This window comes from Metopolophium dirhodum, chromosome 8 (assembly GCF_019925205.1).
Source record: "Metopolophium dirhodum isolate CAU chromosome 8, ASM1992520v1, whole genome shotgun sequence".
NCBI lineage: Eukaryota > Metazoa > Arthropoda > Insecta > Hemiptera > Aphididae > Metopolophium > Metopolophium dirhodum.
This window is the reverse complement of record NC_083567.1, coordinates 13133976-13157974: the sequence shown is the minus strand read 5'-3', so window position 1 is coordinate 13157974 and position 23999 is coordinate 13133976. Positions and strand designations below refer to the sequence as shown.

The 23999-nt window shown below is 26.6% G+C and overlaps 3 protein-coding genes and 2 pseudogenes across 4 annotated transcripts; 3 read left to right on the top strand and 2 right to left on the bottom strand.

Annotated features, from left to right (window-relative positions):
• The first annotated feature begins 65 nt into the window (after nt 1-65).
• On the top strand, nt 66-1967 carry LOC132950174 (3-ketodihydrosphingosine reductase). Its single transcript, XM_061021441.1, has 7 exons — nt 66-424; nt 484-649; nt 827-969; nt 1032-1223; nt 1313-1480; nt 1561-1662; nt 1742-1967. Exons 1-7 carry the CDS (start codon nt 296-298, stop codon nt 1853-1855), a joined length of 1014 nt encoding a protein of 337 aa, XP_060877424.1. The 5' UTR covers nt 66-295; the 3' UTR covers nt 1856-1967.
• A 1053-nt stretch (nt 1968-3020) lies between these two features.
• Nucleotides 3021-5447, bottom strand: LOC132950169 (arrestin domain-containing protein 3-like). The gene is made up of 6 exons (XM_061021433.1): nt 4988-5447; nt 4755-4907; nt 4430-4638; nt 3881-4063; nt 3630-3821; nt 3021-3546 (listed from the first exon to the last, which is right to left on the bottom strand). The coding sequence occupies exons 1-6, from the start codon at nt 5100-5102 to the stop codon at nt 3133-3135; spliced, it is 1266 nt and encodes a 421-aa protein (XP_060877416.1). The 5' UTR covers nt 5103-5447; the 3' UTR covers nt 3021-3132.
• Nucleotides 5448-5670: 223 nt separating this feature from the next.
• Nucleotides 5671-9781, top strand: LOC132950172 (ubiquitin-associated protein 1-like). Of its 2 annotated transcripts, XM_061021436.1 has the most exons (7): nt 5671-5934; nt 7399-7541; nt 7667-7808; nt 7938-8056; nt 8137-8775; nt 8833-9021; nt 9082-9781. In XM_061021436.1, the coding sequence occupies exons 3-7, from the start codon at nt 7766-7768 to the stop codon at nt 9313-9315; spliced, it is 1224 nt and encodes a 407-aa protein (XP_060877419.1). In that variant the 5' UTR covers nt 5671-5934; nt 7399-7541; nt 7667-7765; the 3' UTR covers nt 9316-9781. The 2 variants fall into 2 exon arrangements, with proteins under 2 accessions (XP_060877419.1, XP_060877418.1); XM_061021435.1 differs by lacking the exon at nt 7399-7541.
• Nucleotides 9782-12743: 2962 nt separating this feature from the next.
• Nucleotides 12744-14105, top strand: LOC132951320 (uncharacterized; annotated as a pseudogene).
• A 3178-nt stretch (nt 14106-17283) lies between these two features.
• On the bottom strand, nt 17284-20116 carry LOC132951208 (uncharacterized; annotated as a pseudogene).
• Nucleotides 20117-23999: the final 3883 nt, after the last annotated feature.

The window sequence follows — 23999 nt, the reverse complement described above, 5'->3', positions numbered from 1 at the left end:
TTCGTTCTATAGGTTATGTACGATGTTCAAAATTTAAACATTATGTTCTGGGGTGATTGCCTACACTGGCCCACTGGTCATACTGATACGTTAGGACGGAAATTCAAAAAATTACGTATTCCGATTTCCGAATTCTATAGGTAGATATATTCTAATTAAAAGTTTTGGATTGTCATAAATTCATAACAATATCATCCAGTCATTACACTTATTAACTCATAACTTCAGTCTTCATTTAATCGTAGTGTTAATAGTTATGTGATTGTGGCCGGTTGTCGTTAGCATTCCGTCTGACATGGTACACAATAATATAATGTTTGCATTAATAACTTCCGGCGTTTTAGCTTTGTCCTTCGTTTTAGTTACAGTTTTAAAATATAAATTCATAGCCAAGAAAAAATGTCTAATTGGCCGTCATGTTATGGTAACACAAATTATAAAGTTTTTATTTTTTACTGGTCCATTATATTTTCATTTTTTCAGGTTACTGGCGGTTCAAGTGGTATTGGTAAATGCATTGCATTGGAGGCTGCTAAGATTGGAGCAAATGTTACTATTGTTGCAAGAAATGAAAATAGACTTCGTTCAGCATTGGAAGAGATTAAAGGACAATGTTTAAATAATGATCAAAAATTCAACTTTTTGTCTGGTACCTTTGTTATGTATTAAATACTTGGATAGGTACCTACTACCTACCATAACTAAAAAAAAAATAAAATAAAATAACTTCAAATAGGATATTTATCTTTATTTTATTAGTCAATGAATTAACTAGTACATTTTAGAAAATATTGCCTACACCTACAAAATATAATTGTTTGATTAGTTGATTTAGCGGGTGATTACAATATGGTGAAAACAACTTTTAATAATGCAATTGATGAGATGGGACCATTATGTTTGTTCATAAACTGTGCTGGTATGGCTATTTGCGGAACATTAGAAGACGTTTCCACCCATGATATTATGGTATTTTTAATTTTTAATATAAAATATTATATAAGTAATTTATCTAGTACCAATTGTAACAGAAAATGATCAATACTAATTTGATATCTACAATCCAAGCTACTAAAGCAATAGTGAATGGAATGAAACGAAATGGTTATGGAAGTATTGTTATAACTTCATCACTGGCATCCTTCTGTGGTATTTATGGTCTAAGTGTATACTCTGCCACAAAATTTGCATTAAGAGGGTTTGCAGAAGCTTTAAGCATGGAAGTAAATACATATTAAGCATCTGAGGATACTTGAAACAATATTTACCTTGTTATGTTTTTTAAATCATTTATTTATATGTAAACTTGTAGACAAAGAACTTTGGAATAAAAGTGACGTTGGCCTTGCCCCCTGATACGGATACTCCGGGGTATGCTAACGAGTCAAAAGACAAACCACTGGAAACATTATTGATTTCAGAAACAGCCAAATTGTTTACACCAGAAGAAGTAGGAAGACAAATTCTTCAAGACACATTAGTAATTAAAAAACAAACTTATTTTAGTACTTTATTTAGTACAATTTCTTCTTATTTAAATACTCTAAATGTACTATTTAGGATGGACGTTTCTTTAGTACTGTTGGTTTCGAAGGCCACATGATGACTATTTCTTGTGCTGGAATGGCTCCATACACTTCTTATTTAGAATTAATATGTCAGGTAAAAAATATATTGATAGATAGTTATTTATATACATTACTGGCCACAGAATTTACTAATAAATTGTTATACATTTCAGGTTTTTTGCGCCGGAATTTTAAGGTTGATAACTGTTTACTACCAATCTACGTTTGATAAAATAATTAAAAAATGTAAATTAGATAGAGAATATCTAAAAAATAATAAAACATAATATATATGTATGTATAAAAAAAAGTAAAAACATTTATTTTCTACCTATACTTATATGGTTTTTGTTAATAAATATTTGTTATGAATGTTGAACGAAAGGTTTTGAATGTTTAAAATTCCTTGATTCTCTTTATTAATATAACAAGTGACTAAATAAAAACATATACTAAATTATAAATATTTATTTTAAAGTAACACAATTATTATAAAAGGTCATAATAAAATTAAATATATAAGATGTTTAATTTAATTAGTTTATTTTGTCAGTAAGAAAAACAATCAAAAAAAGTAGCACCTTTATTTCAATCATTATTATCTTAAAAATAATTAATAGTGTTATTGAATACAAGTTTTTCAAAAGTATAATATAGAAAAATTAGTTATTACAAAGCTATTCAAATGTTAAATGTTTTAATAATCTAAACCTAATACATCTATAATAATAACAAAATTATGTTATGTAGGGCTCATTAAAGCTATAATTTATGAAGCACATCAAGGACTAAAGCAAATAAAGGTGCATTGAAGGCATGTTAAATATATGTTTAATATCTATTTTCATAGATTAATTTTGATTTAAACTATGGGACAATTTTAGAAAGCATTTTATTAATTTAAATTGAAACCCCATATTTCTTATCTACTAATACATTGTTTTTTAATTCAATTTTTTTTTTTTTTTGATAGTAATATTTGTAAAAAAAAGTTTTTAGGTGGAACGATTTGTTTGAAGGTTATAATTTACCAATTATTAAATACTAGTCATGACTATCTATTCTCTATTTAACATAAGAAGCAACAATGACGACCGACTTGAGAATGTGTGGATGACATTGTTCTGTGTATTTTCTATTGGTGGTTGATTAAGTAGGGGAACAGTTTTGTGTGAGCTAATTGACAAAAAGTGTTTGCTCCTTATGCTAAATAGAGTATATATTACAGGTCAAATTGAAATGTTGAACAATAACTGTATTCTATAAAGTTTTCTATAATTAACAATTAATATAACTATAACAATTAAGTTAGACAAGTGGATAAATACTATATGTAACATTAATAATATTTAAAAAAATTATAATATATGGTGTAATTTAATTGTTTAACATTTTGTTAGATCGACTATTATACAGAATATATATATATACAATTGTAACAATTTTTACTGAACTGAATGCATTTCAATTTATAGAAATCATGTATGTTTAAATTTAAAATAAATGTATACATATAACAGATCTTTAATAATCTGAAAGCAAGCTGAATTTATATTATCATAGATTACAGAGAAGGGGCAGTTGCAGTAGGATAAGATGGATTAAATGCCGGCTGTTGTACATTCACATCTGGGTAAGGTAATTGAGATTGGTTATACATTTGCATTTGAGGATACAATGATGGCTGACCAGAGATTAGTGCTGGGTCCATGGTTTGTTGTGGGTACGAAGAAGTAAAAGGGGGTTGGCCATATGGTGGAGGAACTTGTTGTGCGAAGCCAGGTATAGGTGCAGGTAAATTTATAGGATTCATAGAATTTGTAGGGAATTGACCATTTGAAGGATCGTTTTGATTAGGTGATTGAATTGGAATGCCAAATTGAGGTGCATCTTGGGCAATAGTTAACGGAATATTACCCATTGTAATTTTCACGTTAACGTCAGTGTTTTCATACATACCCCCAGCAACAGCTTCTACCTGTAAACAAATAAATATTTAAAAATGTCACATAATTGCAAACAACAGATTAAAATAACTATTATAAATATTATTTATATTACATTTAATATATATTGGTCAGTTATAATTCCACAATACTTTAGATTAGAGAACATCAAACTATTTGGAACTATCATTTGCTCAGTCCATGTTTTTGAAGCATGAGCTTCAATACCTTGTAAACGTAAAACTGCAAGCTCTGAAGAACTAGAGTTTGTTTTTTCACTAGGGTGCCTTCCTTTAAATAATAAGTCCTAAAAAAATTAAATATTTTTTAATAAAATCATAAAAATACACCACATTAGAGCATTACTCGTTTCAACTTAATTTTGACTGCATCAATTGTTACATTACTATTGTTATCCAGTTCAACAGTAAGAGGTATAATTTGTCCAGGTACAAAACCACTATAAGGAAGACAGACTACCAATGTTGTTGGACCAGATTCGCAGCAACAGCAACAATAAAACTTTTCTTTTTCTTCTTTTTTGGGTTCCTAAAAATGGGCCAGTAACAAATCTTAGTAACTGTGTATAAACTATTATTTTACATTAGATAAAATGTTCTAAAACCTAATACTATATTGGTTGAGCCACTAGTTAAATTATTATGTTAAAACTATTCTGAAAGATAATGTGAAATATTGTGTTATATTTTAAATTTAAATAATGAAAAGAAAATAATCAAATATATGAAATATGGATAAAATTATATAAACAATAAGTATTAACCTTATTATACTTTGCTTTCAAAACGAAAACCCAGAAATGAAAAATAATATACACTTTGTTTTATACAGGGAACAATGATACAAGTGATTCAGAAGAAAATATTGTCTTGATTACATAAATATAATACTTGCAGCTAATGATGGTTCGTCATTTAAATTTAAAGGAGAAATAACTTGAAAAGTTATTTCCGTTTCTTTATCCTTGCCCCAAGGAATATCAACTGTAACTTTTGCTGTATAACGAACGTGTCCATGTTCGCCATTAAATGTTGATGGTAATTGATGAGGTAAAGAAATATTAAATGGATAAACCCGTTCACCTGCTTCTAATTGTGATTCGCCTTAAAAATAATAATTAAATATAAAAAAGATTCTTGACAACTTAACTTTTACCAAGTTGCAGTATTAGTGATAAAATACAAAATAAAAGTTATAAAATCAAATCATTTTCATTTACCTCCGCCTCCAACCAAAGTCATTTTATTTTCAAAATATTCTTCTTCAGCATCATATATGACAGAGTAGTTTTGAGTTTCACCATTATCGCTTCTACGCGATTCTTGTTCAGTCCATGAAACTTTAGCTTCTCCTCGGAATTTCAATTTAATACCTAAAATAACATACAGTTTTGGTCGTCAATTTAAACATGAAAAATATACCAGATTCCAACTCTTCTGATAAATCACTTACCTCTTATTTTTACAGAACTACTAGTAGCTACTAATACTCTTCCAGTAAGAGATTGGCCGGGCATAAATACAGCCGTAGGATTGTCAAAGATGATCTGTAAACTTGTCACACCCATTGCAATTTAAAACAAATAGTATATTATATTGGGTACAAAAAGTAAACTGTCAGCCTGATGACAATTAAATTGACTGTGCTCTAAATGACAATAAAAGTAATAAAACAACAAGTATATAATTGTAATCGACTGCCTGTTATAATATTACTATATAGTATATCTAGTATCTAATATTCAAATGACTAATTTTATTGTAGGTAGTATTGAAGTATGTAATTAAGTAGGAGGTATGCCACAGTGCCAGAGTTATGAGCAGCGGGTGAGTACAGTCATCGTCCTGCTGACAGTATAGGAGTCGTAGATAGGCGGGATAGCAGTTAAAAATAACATCTTGCGTCGTATCAATTATTTTCTTATCATACCGGTCATTAAATATCTTCAAACCACGGATATATCCATATCTCAAACCATTTGTTCTGCGGTTGCAGGTGAGCCAGTTGTATACCTGGTAGGCCTAAGTATTTATGTATACCGTGGTATTTTTAGTAACTCCTTGGTTCCATGATAGTATAATGTTAAATTTGTTATCAAAATATTACCTTCAATATTGCATAATAAAAATAATAATATTATATTATACTATATATATATACAGTTTTTTTGCATTTATATTATACAAAATTTTTTAATCCAAAAATCTTTTATAATGTGCTAAAGTATTTGTTGCAATTATACAATTTAATCTGCACTGAAGCAATTAATTACTTTTTAAATTTAATTTTCATTAATTTCTGAAATGCCTTGCTATCAAATCATATTTTATCAGATTAAAAAGTTTTCTTAATTTTAAGGTGTAAAAATTATTTTAAATTATATAGCTACAAACAAATAAGTAAGTATTTGTAATGGCTCAGACACATGCATAAATATGTGTTTTTAACAATTATTGTCTATGCTCTATGAGATTATTGTACTTGAACTAATGATGCATGATGCTTATTGCATATTATGATAATAAGTCTCAAGGACTCATTGTTTTTCTATTGCCTGTTCAATTCTTAAATGTCAATATGTCATATTACTATTTTATTTTAAATAGTTAATTATTTTTTACCATTCAGTTATGATAATATCAAAAGGTTATATTTGGAATACCGAATATTTAGCTACTTATGTATTTGCCTTTATAATTTTGTATATTACATATTTTATGTCATTGATTTCTTAATACTGATTTTCTCTCAAATTTTAACAAATAATGTGTATGTAGAATCTTAAGACGACACTTTTAGATACCACTTAATAGATTTTGATATTCATGACAATATAGTAAAACACTAAAATATTCTTGGCTTCTTGCAGATCAATTTTATTTTACTATGATATGGTCACCTTTTGTATAAATGAAATAAAATAAGACACAGTTATTATGTTAGATTATATTAAAACTTAAACGAAACAAAAAATTAAAGTTTATGAAAAATTAAACTTTATTTTTGGAAATATCATTAAAAGTACATGAAAATTATAGTACAGTAACCTCACTAACCTATTAATTTATTTGTATGTAATCATATTTTTACTATGCACATATGAGTTTGAAACCAGAAAAGAACATATTATATCAGTTTACCATACTCTAAAGAACTTGTAAAGTTAATTAATAGTCAAAAACTCAAATAATAAAATTAATAGTTATCACTAAAAATATATATATTTAAATGGTATCACTAAAAATATATATATTTAAATGGTGAGACCTACTAAACTAGGGGCATACTGCATACCTACTAAATAATATACAATATTAATTAAAATATGTTGTAGAAACTTAAAATTTATTATAATTATAAAATGTTTATTGAAGATTGACTAAATGCATAAATAAATACTGAAATGTTTAATTAGATATACTTCACACTCTAATATTTATATTTTGTTTTGTCTATTTTCCAATATATTTTACAATAGCTACAGACTGATGTGAAAAATTGGCTCTAGCAATCATTCAATTTGGACCACATATAACAAAAATATTTGTCTTTAGTAATAATGAATATCATTAATTAATTCAACATTGCCCGAAAGATATTTGCTTGTTTTTAGCTTAAAATCTTAACAGCCATAAGGTGTTCTTAGTTCTCTTGCCTTCCGTCCTACATTCAAGTATAATTTTTTATTACACATCAGAATTTGGAGGTCTACATACACTTTATCATCAGTTTTAGTTAATTTTCCATGAGCAATAGTAAAATACAATTTCCAAACATATTTTATTATACTTTATAGTAGATTATCAAAAAACTGCTATTATTTTTTTCTTCACATATCCACATAATATTATACTCTATTCAAGTTATGAACACAGCGTACTTGGCGGCTAAATTGTGCGCTGATTTATGATTTTCACCACACTGCAGACATACAGATGATCAATTTGGCAGAGGTGACAAATGGGTATTATTTAATTGCAGCCCAATGAAAACCGATTGTTGTCGAGTACGGGTTTTAACTTAAATAGAGTATACAATATAATATATATAAAACATATTATTTTCTTTACTAATTTTTTTATGAATTATTTTAATTCTTTAAATTCTTAATTAACATTTTTTTTATTATAGGCAACAAAATATGAAATTGGAATCATCATCTCATAGAGTATATTAATTAATTCTATGAATTCACATGACTTAAATATTGTGTAAGCATTTGTGCTTAATATGTCATATGGTGAAAGCAGTGGACAAGAAAGTGATAAAAATGGTATATTCTATTATATATATATCAATAATTACTACTAAATGTATTCCATTTTTATTGTAGCAAAGAAGTGCTACTATGTATAATATATATATATATTTTTTATTAATTATTTTTTATTATTATCTATAGGGTTTTCATACATTGATGACATTCCAGTTAAAATTATTGAAAAATACAAGCCTCCCAAAAAGATAGCATTACCTGGTGTACTACAACATAAACCTACATCTAATGCATTAAAAATCCAGGTAATAAAATTACAATATTCTAGATAAGTGTAGATTAAATTATGCGTTAATTTTCTGATTTGTGACTATTTTTGTATTAGTATGATTTTAATTTGGAAAAAAATGTACTTGAGAAAATGGCAATATGGAGCAAAATAAGAGAAGAAGCTCAAACTAAACGCCATTCACAGGCTGCTGAGTTCAAAACACAAGATTATTTAGATTTAGATAAGTTGACGCTATTAAATCCAACACAACCACAAAATACTCAAGTTTTACAACCAATACCTGCTCAACAAATGAACTTTAAAATGTCTTCATATGACACCATGCTCACAAAAAATATAAATATATCAGATTTTGAGTCCGATACATCCAGTCCATTTGACAACATGGAATTAAAAACTATTAATGATTTAGAAGAATTAGCTTCTGTCTTAAAACCAACATCAATCTACAATAATACCAATATTAAAAATGTTCAACCATCTGATATAAATGTGTCTCAATATTATCCAAAACCTATTTACAATAATTTTCCAGAACATTTTAGTAGCAATGAATTTTTACATAGTCCTAATACTAAAACAAACCAGACTATTAGTTCTATCCGCATGTCCAATTCAAATGTTTTTGATGATAAAAATAATAAAGCAGATTTGCCACCCGTTACTATGCCAAATATTTTATTACAATTGGAGGCTGATTTAAATACTTCAAAGTTTAATGATGAATCACCAGTAAGTGTTATAAACCTGAAACAATTATTATTGTAAACAAACTAACCTTTCTTTCAGAATGATCCACAAAAATCTCAATCACACATTACAACAAATGGGTCTAAATCACCTACATGTTCATTTCCTAATCCATACAGATCACTTTCTCCAACTAGCCAATGTCTTGCTGATCAAATGCATCAAATGGGCTTTTCTTTATCGCGTGCTGCACGAGCGTGTAAACTATTTGGTAAAGACGAATCAAAGGTATGTAACATAGTTATCTAATCATCTAACATAATTCTAACTATCTATTATAATTTCAAGGTCATAGAGTTTTTAATTCAAATACATTCCATTGAGGAAACTAGCGGTTATACTGCTGATCGTGTAGAACAAGCACTGGTGGTTAATAATTTTAATGCTGATCATGCAATTACTTTTCTTAAAAATGTTGATAGGCTTATTGATTTTGGATTTCGAGAAGAAAATATATGCAGTGCGCTAGTGAAGTGCAATAACGATCCTGATAAAGCACTTGATAGTCTTGTGTCTTATTAAGTAAAATATTATGCACGAGAATACATTAACCTGTACGATAACTATGTATTGTTCAGAATTATTATTGACAGCCAAACAGGTGTGTTCGATTTATTGTGATATATACATTATACACGTGTTACAAAAATTGAAACATATTTAAAAATGGTATACATGTATAATTATTATAATAATCTTTTTATTTCATGTAATAATCGCTTTACACTGCTTTATGTTCCCTACTTATATTCTGTTATAAAATTTTAGTATGATATGAATGATTTTATGTATACATATTTTTACTATATACATTTTTATTGTTTTATTTTTAGAGAAGATAATTATATAATTAATATACATGTGTACCTTAAATGTTACTTTTTTTGTTAAATTACGTATTACCTTTTCTCTTATAATTTATTATATTTTTTTATTACTAAAAATATATATGCTGTTTTTATTTTATGTCCTTTGAATACTTCAACAATCATTATTTATCGACTATCAGTTATCATAATATTGTATGATTAAAAATTGAAATGAAAAAAAATAAAAATAATTTTGATTATCATAAGTTTACAATATTCAATATTATTCTATTTTATTAGAAAATTTTAACTTGTAAATTGTAATCAATACTACCCAGGTGGGCCATAAGTTTATACACATTATATATATATACCTACCTAGGTGGTATCTGGAAATTAAGTTATTTTTAGTTACATGCTATAAATTTATAATTTCTTTACTACCTTATGTTTCAATTATTAGTTTGAACTAAATTTTAAGTTGAAACTTAAAAATACCTAACTTATTTTTTTACTAAACAAAAAATATACAGAGTGTAACAATTATTATGGATCAATGATAGGGAATTTCGTTAGAACAAAAAAAAGGCACATGTTTCTTTATTTTTAATAGGCAATTATTTATAAAATTTTCAAAATTTTTCAACACGCCGTTGTACCAATAATAAAATCGACTTTATTTTTTCAAATGGTAACCACTATATTTTTTGATGGATTCCGGTAAAGCTTTTTTTCTGAACATTTTGACAGTCAAATGATCAATTTTGGTTCGCTAGGTATTATTAACTATGGTCCTCTGAAAGTCTAAAGCTTAGTATACTATGCATTAATACTTTTAACTGAAATACCTCATTTAGGTACAAAAGCTAAATAATTTTTTCTTATATAACTACCTTTTTATATACTTAAATAGTTAAATCGGTAATATAAAATGCTCAAAAAAAAATTGTTGGCAACCTAACCTAACCCACCTACTTACTTAAATAATTTTTTTTTTTTGAAAACTATTGGATGCGTTAAAAAAATATATTTTGGGGATAAAGATGGGCACCCAATGGACCGTAACCTAGTAACTAGTAAGTATAATACAGTTGTAATTAAATACTAATAATAAGATAATTGTTACACTAATTAGCTTTTAAAAATCTATGATCAATCAATATACTTATGCGAATCCACTCCATAACCCATTACGAAAATATTGAGTTATGACAATATTAACAATATTAAAAATTTATTATTCAGTAATATTTAAACAATTTATTTAATTTTCCTTTCCTCGTCTTAAAAAAATTGGTTTAATTCAGGTGAAAATAAATTCCATTTTGCCAACTGAAAATCTAATATTGCCGAGTAGGGGGGTGTAACACCCCCCCCCCCCCCCTTGACCCTTCTTCGGTTCGTTCCTGGACTTGTTATGAATTATTAATTTGCAATTTTCTCGATTTTGACTAATTTTGTCAAAATTCCAACTTCAGGCGTTTATAAGAAACTGTTGTGAATTTACGTTCCATTTTTTTTTAAAATTACATTAATAACAACTTATGAGTAACCTTGAATTACATTTTAATGTCTTTTTACCAAATAAACTATCTTTTTTCAGCATTAATTTAATAAAAATTAACACAAAATGAAAATTTCTTATGCCTATTAATAGCTTAAACATTTTGAAATTTTAAAGAAATTTATTGGTAATATAAAAATTCGATGAAATTTTATTGCCGAATGGGTGGGCGTGTGGACCATGGATATTCCTAGAAATATTTTGACCGAAGTATTTAAATACTTCTCTGCGCCAGTGTTCAGTGATTGTTATTTTGTTATTATTCAAAAAATATTAATTGTAGACATTTTATACATTCCATAATAACTTGAATTATTCATTTCTATACCTATAGACAATTAATTTTTCAAAATATTTTGATTAAATTTTACCTATTTATAGTTATTGGTACCACGAACCCATTCACACCGTTTTATGGTAGGTACTAGCCCCGATAGGTTAACTTATAAGTTAATAACAGGCAGCTAGTAATATTATGATAATTACTATAAAATACATAATATATGCGATTTGTCATTGACAAAGTTCAACCTATTATAGGTAGTACCTATACTATATTAAATAAACAATAAAATAATAATATATTAATATACATTTTACATATAGGAACATATACAAATAATAATAATAATAATAGTTTTTTTATTATGTACCTACATAATTTAAAAGAATATTTGTAAAAATGTAAATTATTTTGTAAATTGTATACGTAAACAGGATAATACTTCATTACGTTAGGTATTAGAAAAATAAATATAAATAACGTTTTACTTAAACTTTAAGCTATGTTTTTGATTATTTGCTTTTTTTTTATTCATTTTCTGTAGAAAGAATCATTCGATTTTGTAAATGACTTCAGTATAAAAATCCATCAATCATAATATCGACTGCAATACATCATTATACTTTATAAATATTAAATTATCAAATATCAATTAATGTGAACTCGGTTATAGTAGGTAGTATACATGTATTGTGTATAATACCGTTATGGCTTTATTCGCAATAATATATGTTTGATATATACGCACAAAATATATTATGCTCAAAGAAAATCAACCGTAATTATTATAAATAAAATTGAAAAAATGACTCAAGTTTTTAAGTAGGTAATAATGTTCTTAAAGGCCGTTTTAATTTTATTAAAATAATGAAAAATAAATAAAAACTATTTATTTTTACCGTATAATATTGGTATCTAGATATAAGTCTATATATTATATAGCAGAATATAGGTGGGAGATGATAGGAATATATAATATTATATAGCAGAATATAGGTAGGAGATGATAGGAATATATCCCGCCACGGGATCAGCCGGCACCCTCGATAATATGTTATGCTAGTAGCATCTTACAGTAAAATTTTTGTTGATTACGTTTATACCCCAACCCCCATATTTAAAATTTCTGAGCACGTTACTGGGTACCGTATAGTAGGTACATCCGTTAAGTGAACATAAAATAATATTATATTAGATATTTATAAGTATTCGATGGTTATAATTTATAACTTATAAATTCTACCGCTCTCGCCAACTGTGTCGGCGGCATCTATTTATGCTGAGTGTGGTGGAAATGGCTAACCCTAACAAAGGTAATATGTAAATACTAAATAACTAAACAAATTGCGCTCTACAGGATGCTAGGTAGATAAATATTCTCAAGTCGGTTATTGCACTTATGTCCTAGCATACACACGTAAGCTCATCACTTGTGTATTGAGATACGAATAAAATAGGTACACTGTACAGTGTACACAATACGCATGCTATTACACCCATGAATATTGAAATATCTAATCATTCTAATTAATATACATTGATAATATTGACGATGGAGAATTTGTTGTTAATAATTAAGATACCTACATAATATAATAATATACACACACCTACATTTGAAAGTTTTAGCGGGTTATTCTGAATATTATTCATCATCTTCTGACGTTAAATCTATTACATCCAAATTATTGCTATCGAGCAATGTGAACAATCGCTGCTGCTGTCGACCAATCAAAATCCTTATAGTGGTATCGAGTAAATTGATTCTTCAGAGGTCGTCTAATTGAATTTAAAATGTCATCAAAAAAATAACATAATATAATATAGTAAAATATATACAGGCATATACTGCAGGTAATGTATAATTAGTAGTTAAGCAAAACCTAACCTAACCCCCCCCCCCCCCCCCCCCGAAATCCAGGAATTGTTTATTAAGTCTGCTTATTATGTCCTATCAAATGTAAATCGTATAAGTTCAATATAATTTTATAAAGAATTATTAGTAACGATTATACCTTTGAGTTCGGTACATAGTGCTTAATTTTGACGTGCGGTACTGCTGCATTATCGTAATTTTGATTTATTTTATCTAGAATTGATTTACTGATATATACGCGTTGTCGAGTCTCAATCACCGTAGAATAATTATACGAGCACGTATGAGCTAAAAACATATTTATACCTCACAATGAAACTATAACTTCATTACAATATGTATTACCAAGTATTGCAGTTGAAAAACCATATTCTTATTTAAAAAAAAAGCTGTTGAATTTTATGAAACTGATTTACCGGGGCTAAATAACGTTATAGAAGCAGAGTACGAAATTTGGTTAGCTAAGTGGAAGAATATTGAAGACAACTTAAGACCCACAACTGCTATAGAGGCTTAGAATGTCTGTGATAATTTAATGTACCCAAAAATGTATTAATTACTAAAAATACTTACTATAATACCAGTATCCACCGCTACAGCTGAACGCAGCTTTTCGACGTTGAGGAGACTCAAAACGTATTTAAGAAATACAACTTCAGAATCCAGACTAGTGGGACTTGCACTTTTAGCTATTACCATAGAGCCATTGATATACCAGATGACATTTTATTAGACAAATTTGCCAACAGTGGCAAAGAGAGAAATTTAAATTTAATATGATTTGTTATATTATTATTATGATATTATATATTATTTCATTATTAATTTTTTGAAAACATAAAAATCATAACAAAAATTAAAATTGTGTACTAATTTTCTAACTCTTGTTTTTAATATAGGCTGAATTGGGGAATTTCAGTTGGAGAAAATACCACAGCCCCCCTAAAAAAATATCTAAATACGCCCCTGTTTATATATAACCTATTTACGTGGAACCTTAAATTTTCAATCCTTAGCTATAATAGTTGAACATTTTATAAATTTTTAACTACAAAATAATTATTACATTTTAAATTTGATAAACTTTGCCAAAATTCGAACTTTAAATGCTTATAAAAAAAATTGTGCTTATGTATTTTTAATATTTTTCAACTGCTATTCTAAAATTTGCTGCTGCTGGCTAATCGAAGTACTTGCTATTAAGCCCATTGGATTTTCGAACCATGTCTACTCGAATTTAATATGTCAATGAAAAAACAACATCTATATTAGTAAAATACAATGTTTGTATGTTCCGTGTGCGTATATGTAAGTAAACCACAGCCAAGTTTATCGCACTATTGTAGTTCTGAAATTTGGTACATTGAAGGTAATTCTGTACCTAGGGGATGTGCATCTAGTAGCCAATTTTAAAATTTTGCATATTATAAAGGGGTTCACACAGGGATTTGTTAGGTCCATTTCAATGGCCCCCCCCACTTTCGAAATTTGAACTTCTGACCACGCCAAACGTTTGTGCATCGTTTGTGCAGAAATGTGCACAAAGTACAATCGTTTGTGCACAAAAACTGAAAGCTCTATCCCTAAAACAAAATGGGGGGGGCATTGAAACGGTAGCTCCCCCACATTGAATATTTGGATTTTTGAATGTGCCAAACGTTTGTGCATCGTTTGTGCAAAAATGTGCACCAGGTCCCGACGTTTGTGCACAAAAACTCCCAGCGCTATCCAAAAAACAAAGTGGGGGGGGGCATTGAAACGAGACACCCTCTTTTTGAAATATTGAAATTTTTAAGGTGCCAAACGTTTGTGCATCGTTTGTGCAGAAATGTGCACCAGGTCCCGACGTTTGTGCACAAAAACTCCTAGCGCTATTCAAAAAACAAAGTGAGGGGTATTAACATGAGGGTCCCCCTTTTTTGAAATTTTAAATATTTGTCATATTAATAAATGTTGTTTACGTACCTAATAGGTTTAATAGAATTTTACTATTGCCATGTAAACGTCTAGAAATAGTAGGGCAGTAGGTTCATAATATATTATATTTAAATATTGTATTATAATAATATGAATAATATAATAATATTATGTTTTAAATATTCCTAGGTTATTTAAAAATTAAATACCAGTGTTTCTAAAATACAAATACAAAAATCTTAATTTAAAATATCTAAAAACATAACTACCGCTTATAAATTATAACCACAGGTTAGCAATACTAACTTAAAAATAAAAAGTTATAAATTAATATAATAATTGCTAAGTCGTATACAACCGAACGCAACTTAACCTAATAACTATTAGTTGTTACATCTTATAATACGTATTTTGGGTATAACATTTAATTTTACACTTTTAATTTAATTCTGAATTGAAAATGTATCCCTCATACAGTTTTTTACTGTTACTAAAATAAACATTATTATTTATACGTAATATTATACCCACTCAGCACTCAATATTTTTATAATTGGCAAGAAAACATACATTTGCACCAATAAACACATTATCTTTCTTGAATTACTGTGAAGCAATCATAATAAAATATACAGCAAGTTTATAATTTAAGTTAATTTTTTTAAAAAATATTAAAAATATTATCGATTTCTTGTGTTAAATTAACAAAATTGTTTTAATACTATATTAATTAAACAAACAAATCTGAATTATTTCAGTACATACTATACCAGTGGTCGGCAACCGGCGGCCCGCTTTAAATTCTACGACAACGACATTTAATCGAATATTATATCAAAAAAATCATATTGTATAAAATATATAATTGAACGTTTCTATCAGTCATATTTTATAATGATAGATATACCTTGACAGTTACCGATAAGATACCTAGAGTAGATACGACGAGTGTATTTGGATTATAATATTAATTTTCTATTCTGTTCAGTAAAGTAAAACGTTGCGTTTTTCAACTACTCGCCAATCCATTTAATATTGATTATGAAGATGTTGATGTTGAGCTTCAAATGGAAATAATAGATTTGCAGTCAGAAGATATCTTAAAAGACTCATTCAAAGCATCTCCTTTAATTTTTTTCGTTGAACTTCCGGCATCATTTTCAAAAATTAAAAATATGGCTGCAAAATACTTCAGTATGTTTGGATCCACTTACGTGTGTGAACAGGCCTTTTCTCATATGAAAAAATTAAAAATCCATACCGTTCACGTTTAATTAATGACCATCTCCACCATGTACTTCGAGCCAGCACAAGAAATTTTAATATGGAAATTTAAAAAATAATAAACAATACCCAACAACAAAAATCAAATTAAGCCTAAAGCAGTTGTAATTTCTATACTTTTATATTATAATTATTATATTATTAAAATCTGTAATTTTTATGCTGTATTATTTTAAAGTTTTAAACAGTTATTTTTTTCTTTTTACCTTCTTTAAAAGGTTGCCGACCACTGCACTATACTATATTAATAACTATCAGGCACATCATTAGAACTTTTTTTCAAAGTGTTCTGAGTGGTTCAGATACATTTTGTACATGAACAATGCCACAACAGACTGTTTTTTTTCATAAGCTACAGTGATTACTTAGATAAATAATTTAATTTATTTTAACACAACATAGGTTTAGTAGCACTGCACGTACTATGGTTTTAAATTTATATTCTAAGTTATAAATGGATATTATATAATATGAACTTTTGATTAATAAACAATGTTTAAATAATACTACCTATATGGCTATATAATGTTTTTTTACTATAAATAAGGATATATTTTAACACAGACGTTTAACGACTACATTAACAATGAAGTACAATTTTGACAATTTTATTTTAAATATTACTACTGTTAATGTAAATTTTGAAAACAGTTAACAAATAAGTAATAACAATAATTATGATTTATTAACTTAATTTCAAATTAACTCTGTGAATACCTAATTTATCCAAAAGGTATTATTTGTTGACTATAATAAACAAAAATCAAATAAATAAATATAAGTCTTGTAAATATATTATAACTTATAAGTGTAACATAAGTCGTAAATGTATCCATATATGAGGGGTGACAATCCAAATGTACTATTGGTATTTTTCATATTTTTCAGTATGGCCAATTTTGTGTTTTGAAGCTCTAGAATGTCGGTCGTACATTTAACAATAAACCATCAATAAATTCAGTAAAATATTATAAGGTTGCCTATGGAGTAAAGCAATTTTTAAAATTGTTATAAAGTCAATAAATCAACTATACTAAAGATAAACTTACGTCAAAACGCACTATTTCCTACCAATAGTACACTTTGAATAAATTAATTAACATAGTTCGTTTTGGAAAAATAATGGCCATTTTTTTCCAAAACGTACTATTACCAAAAATCATTTTTTAGTTTATGAAAACTCATTTGATTTGATCAGAATGTTGTATATTATAGTATTCATTTTATAAGTATAAGGTTGTTAAATAAACGTTTTTTCTTATTGTTTATGCTCCTTTTGCGCCCAGTTTCAACAACTACTATAGGATTAATATATTCAGGATCAATAACAATAGATGAATCTAATTGTAATCTAACATTTGGTTCTTGCTCTTCAGGAAATAATTGGTTTATTATTGGAATTTCATTTTGAGTATTTTCATGTTCAGGTGTAAAAGGTGCATTACATTCTAGTTCATCTAATACCAATCTATCAGTTGGCTCATACTCTTCTGGAATTATTTTATTTTTTGTTGGTGTTTCGCTTTGGGTAGGTTCAGATACAGAAGGTATATTATATTCAGAGTTTGATAGTGGTTTGCAGCCTAGATCATAATATGGTTTTACTTGGTCAGAAATAATTTCAATAACAATAAAATTGGAAGGTTAGTCTCATTAAATAATGCTTTTGGTTTTAATTCATGTAAACATGAGTTATCGTTTCCAATAACTATTTCCATATCCTCAAGGTCCAACTTTAAATCTTGTGATGCTGGTGAAAACAGTTCAATGATTTTATTATCTGGTTCGTCCATTTTTATTGGTGATGATAAGTCAGGCGAGTTCTAAATAAAAATATATGCATAAATTATAATATAAGTAAGAAAAAATTTGTTTTTCAAAATTTCAAATATATTTATTTTTATAATTTTATACAATTAATTTATATATAGGTAATATTATAATATTATATTAATTTATTGAATGCATAGAAAATCTAATAAAATAATGCAACATTAAAAATTAATTAGTTAATGCAATTAATATAATTATTTATTTATTTGATGATAATAAATAGTGTGTAATAATCTAAATGCATATTAATACATATATTAATATATAAAAATACTATACTATAGTTTTTAAAACCAGTGTTATTTTATATTGACAATTTATACAATTTTTTTAGTATAGTATTTTTATATATTAATATATGTATTAATATGCATTTAGATTTTAGATTATAATTGTTTTAATTTGTCAATATAAAATAACACTGGTTTTAAAAACTGTTATTGTCTGTATTAATTTTTTGAAACACATTGACAGTTCTAAAATGTGTATATTTTAGATATTAATTGTATATGTTATCAAATTATTTCCTATATAAACTAAACAAAATATTAATACCAGACATTTCCTATATGAAAATTATCACATTTATATTCCTATAGGTAAGATAATCATAATTAAATTATATTATTAAATAGGTAAGTATAAGAATAATTAATTCTAATGTAACTGTATATTCTTACATGCACTGTTTAATACCATACTATAGGAACATAATCAATACACTTTACAATACTGTTTATGCTTTAAATGGAGTTAGTATATTCAGTTAATTGTGTATGTTTATACCTGTGATATTTTAATATCATAAATAATAATTATATTTTAAGAATTTTAAGAATTGAACTGATTGTTACATGTTTGTAACCATGATTCACATTTTTTTTTTTTTTGTTAAATATTAACACTTTAAACAATGCATTAGCCATTGCATTCAAAGTAAACTAAAATAATATTTTTGATTAGTCTAATAATCACTAATTATTAGTTACTTTTAATAATATGTTTGTACCTAATTCAAAATAAACTAAATCAAATTTACCTTTTTATTGAAAATAATAAATTTAGTTAGAATATTTCTTGATGCTATTGAATTTTTACCATATCAAAAACAATAAAATATACCTACATGAATACATTATTTTATAGGAATATTTAATAGGTACGTTTATATCAATATATATAGGTATAATCTACAAATTAAGTAGTAGGTACATACTTTTAGCCAATGTTTAACTTTATTGAATGCAGCATTTGTCTGGAACACATTCATGACAGTGGGTGATCTTTGGACTATGGTATTTAGACGATTACATGTTTTTATGACCTATTTAAGTATAATTCAATCATATAGATTTATAATATAAACATTATACTATAATTTTTTGTTTTTGCTTTTAAATGATTCTTAGCTGAGTTTTGTGTTAAGATTTAAAAACAGTACCTATTTAAATCTTATAACTTAATAATGCATAAATAGGCACCCTTTTATGATGATAATAATAATAATATTATTACACTATAATATGTCAAAATTTAACACATTACTGGTCATGTTTAAAAAAAATATATATAATTACCTGTTTTCCAGTTGCTTTTTCCAACATCTTTTCGCATCGCTTTCTTTTATTTGCCATTGCAAATTTAAATAATAAAGAGTTAAAAAAAATTCAGAACTAATGAAAATCGATATTAGTCTTCTACACTGAGTACACTGTACTCTGTAATGGATTGACACTGCAGAATAATTTGACACTGGATTATCAATTATCATGATTACATTGCAATAATAGTTATTTATAAACTATTTATATACTATAGTAGGTAGTGATAACCACGTTCAAACACAATTTGATATCATTAGTAAATAGATAAGAAAAATAATTTCTTATTGATAATAACCAAAATTATGTCATTTTAATTGTTGATAATTTTCCCCTAACTTTTGAGTATTATTTAATTAAAACTACTTACTTAAATGAAATATTAAATATTGCCAAATATAAAATTAGGAAATAGTACGTTTTGGCTTAATGAAACCTTGTTGGCAATATATTAACATGGGAAATAGTGCGTTTTGACGTACAGTGGAAATAGTACCTTTTGGAAAAAATATGGCCAATAGTTCATTTTGCTCTAACTTTTATAATGATATCTATGGTTTAACATAGCCAATAGTACGTTTTGGAGAATGTATAAATTGTAAGATTTAATCGCTGTAAATAGTACGTTTTGGTCTAATTGCTATTTCTCACATAGTGATTTATACCGAAAATAATCATTTTTTCTTATTTTTTATCACACCAATCGATTTCCCGCTTTTTTTACAATATGATTTCGTGTATAACTCAATTTCGTCAAAAATACCAATAGTACGTTTTGGATTGTCACCCCTCATATAATACACTATACAGGGTGTCCCACTGAGATCTGACAAATTAAATAACTTTTGTTCTAATTAATATTTTTAAAAAAATTCTTTTTAATATAATTCATAGGCTATTGCGCTACACCTTTAGTATACATTTTTTATTTTCTATTTTTTAATACTGAAAATAAAAAGCTTAAAAACTGATAAAAAAAATTTCCAAAATATCCAAAATAGCCAATTTGTAAGTCTGATTTTCAGAAAAATGTATATCGTAAAAACATTTATTTAAGTCAATTGGCTGATTTTTTACCATTTTTTTAAATATCAATTTTCTTGTTAAGTAATATACGATCTAGTTAATGTTAGAAACATTATAATTTCAAAAAATATAAATTATTTTGAAATGATGTTACAAAATGTTCATATAAAATAATTTCAAAATGATTTATATTTTTTGAAATTATAATGTTTCTAACATAAACTAGATCGTATATTACTTAACAAGAATATTGATATTTTAAAAAATGGTAAAAAATCAGCCAATTGACTTAAATTAATGTTTTTACGATATAAATTTTTCTGAAATACAGGATTTACAAATTGGCTATTTTGGATATTTTGGAAATTTTTTTTATCAGTTTTTAAGTTTTTTATTTTCAGTATTAAAAAATAAAAAATAAAAAATGTATACTAAAAATGTAGCGCAATAGTCTATGAATTATATTTAAAAGAAATATTTTAAAAATATTAATTAGAACAAAAGTTATTTCATTTGTCAGATCTCAGTGGGACACCCTGTATATTATATTCTGTATTCTGGAACACAGTTGTTAAATTAAGTTCCAAAAATTGAACTTTAGATTTATAGTTTTTTTAAAAATACTTGAAATCCTAAATTCATCAATATTAGTCTTATCGACTTGAAGTCTTTAAGATACAACGCAGTCAAGCCTTTTAAATTGTTTGATATGTTTTTCAAATTCGTATTATATCGAAAACGTAAATCATTCAATATTGGTCGTATCGACTTAAAGTCTTCAAGATTCAACGCAGCCAAGCCTTTAAATCAAATTTATATTCTCAAAAAAGTATCGACATTAAGATTGACACAAGAAAATTTCCCGCCATATTAATTTTTGAATAATTTAAATTTTGAACACATTTTTGAATTTATCATGTATTAAAAAACTAAAAAAACCAACTAACTGTACCAACATTCCCTACTAATTATACGAATGGCGATACCAATATAAAAATTAATTTATGTAGGTATTCTATAAAAAATATTTATTTCATAAAACAAGGATTATTCAAGAGGTACCAGATTGTCAATGTTTAAAAAATTTGGCTAGAGGTTAAATCATAAAAAAAAAATTGAAGGAGGATGTTGGCGCCCGCAGGCAAATAAATTTTAGGAAACCAAAAAAAAATTTTGAAAAAATTTAACTGTGGGAATACACATTACAAAGTACAAACTAAAATGCCCAGAATCTTAACAGAAAAATCTATTCAAAATATTTAGTTCATTAAAGAATGATTATTCAAGGGTACCCGATTGTCAATGTTTAAAAAATTTGGCTAGAGGTTAAATCATAAAAAAAAAAAATTGAAGGAGGGTGTTGGCGCCCGCAGGCAAATGCATTTTAGGAAACCAAAAAAAAATCTTGGAAAAATTTAACCGTAAGAATACACATTACAAAGTACAAACTAAAATACCCAGAATATTAAACAGAAAAAACTATTTAAAATATTAAGTTCATTAAAGAATGATTATTATTCATAGGACACCAAGTTATCAATTTTCAAGTCAATACAAAATATTCAACTAGAGTTACATTACTAAAAAAAAAATTGAAGGAGGGAGTTAGCGCCTGCAGGCAAATTAATTTTGGGAAACCAAAAAAAAATTTTGAAAAAATTTAACTGTAGGAATACACATTACAAAGTACAAACTAAAATGCCCAGAATATTAAACAGAAAAAACTATTTAAAATATTTATTTCATAAAACAAGGATTATTCAAGAGGTACCAGATTGTCAATGTTTAAAAAATTTGGCTAGAGGTTAAATCATAAAAAAAAAATTGAAGGAGGGTGTTGGCGCCTGCAGGCAAATGAATTTTGGGAAACCAAAAAAAAATTTTGAAAAAATTTAACTGTAGGAATACACATTACAAATTACAAACTAAAATGCCCAGAATATTAAACAGAAAAAACTATTTAAAATATTTATTTCATAAAACAAGGATTATTCAAGAGGTACCAGATTGTCAATGTTTAAAAAATTTGGCTAGAGGTTAAATCTTAAAAAAAAAATTGAAGGAGGGTGTTGGCGCCCGCAGGCAAATGCATTTTAGGAAACCAAAAAAAATTCTTGAAAAAATTTAACTGTAAGAATACACATTACAAAGTACAAACTAAAATGCCTAGAATATTAAACAGAAAATACTATTTAAAATATTTATTTCATAAAACAAGGATTATTCAAGAGGTACCAGATTGTCAATGTTTGACTAAAATGCCCAGAATATTAAACAGAAAAAACTATTTAAAATATTTATTTCATAAAACAAGGATTATTCAAGAGGTACCAGATTGTCAATGTTTAAAAAATTTGGCTAGAGGTTAAATCATAAAAAAAAAATTGAAGGAGGGTGTTGGCGCCTGCAGGCAAATGAAGATGGGAAACCAAAAAAAAATTTTGAAAAAATTTAACAGTAGGAATACACATTACAAATTACAAACTAAAATGCCCAGAATATTAAACAGAAAAAAATATTTAAAATATTAAGTTCATTAAAGAATGATTATTCAATGGGCACCAAGTTATCAATTTTCAAGTCAATACAAAATATTCAACTAGAGTGACATTACTAAAAAAAAAAATTGAAGGAGGGAGTTGGCGCCCGCAGGCAAATGCATTTTAGGAAACCAAAAAACTATTTAAAATATTTATTTCATAAAACAAGGATTATTCAAAAGGTACCAGATTGTCAATGTTTAAAAAATTTGGCTAGAGGTTAAATCATAAAAAAAAAATTAAAGGAGGGTGTTGGCGCCCGCAGGCAAATGCATTTTAGGAAACCAAAAAAAAATCTTGAAAAATTTAACTGTAAGAATACACATTACAAAGTACAAACTAAAATGCCCAGAATATTAAACAGAAAAAACTATTTAAAATATTTATTTCATAAAACAAGGATTATTCAAGAGGTACCAGATTGTCAATGTTTAAAAAATTTGGCTAGAGGTTAAATCATAAAAAAAAAATTG

Bases quoted from the DNA above. Each gene is read 5' to 3' on its own strand.
- LOC132950174 (XM_061021441.1), top strand. From the start codon at position 296: ATGGTACACAATAATATAATGTTTGCATTAATAACTTCCGGCGTTTTA. The intron at 425-483 runs GTAACACAAATT...TCATTTTTTCAG, and splicing joins TAATTGGCCGTCATGTTATG to GTTACTGGCGGTTCAAGTGG. The intron at 970-1,031 runs GTATTTTTAATT...CAATTGTAACAG, and splicing joins TTTCCACCCATGATATTATG to AAAATGATCAATACTAATTT.
- LOC132950169 (XM_061021433.1), bottom strand. From the start codon at position 5,102: ATGGGTGTGACAAGTTTACAGATCATCTTTGACAATCCTACGGCTGTA. The intron at 4,639-4,754 runs GTAAATGAAAAT...ATTATTTTTAAG, and splicing joins GACTTTGGTTGGAGGCGGAG to GCGAATCACAATTAGAAGCA. The intron at 4,064-4,429 runs GCAAGTATTATA...GCCCATTTTTAG, and splicing joins ATGACGAACCATCATTAGCT to GAACCCAAAAAAGAAGAAAA.
- LOC132950172 (XM_061021435.1), top strand. From the start codon at position 7,766: ATGTCATATGGTGAAAGCAGTGGACAAGAAAGTGATAAAAATG. The intron at 8,057-8,136 runs GTAATAAAATTA...TTTTTGTATTAG, and splicing joins CTAATGCATTAAAAATCCAG to TATGATTTTAATTTGGAAAA. The intron at 8,776-8,832 runs GTAAGTGTTATA...CCTTTCTTTCAG, and splicing joins AGTTTAATGATGAATCACCA to AATGATCCACAAAAATCTCA.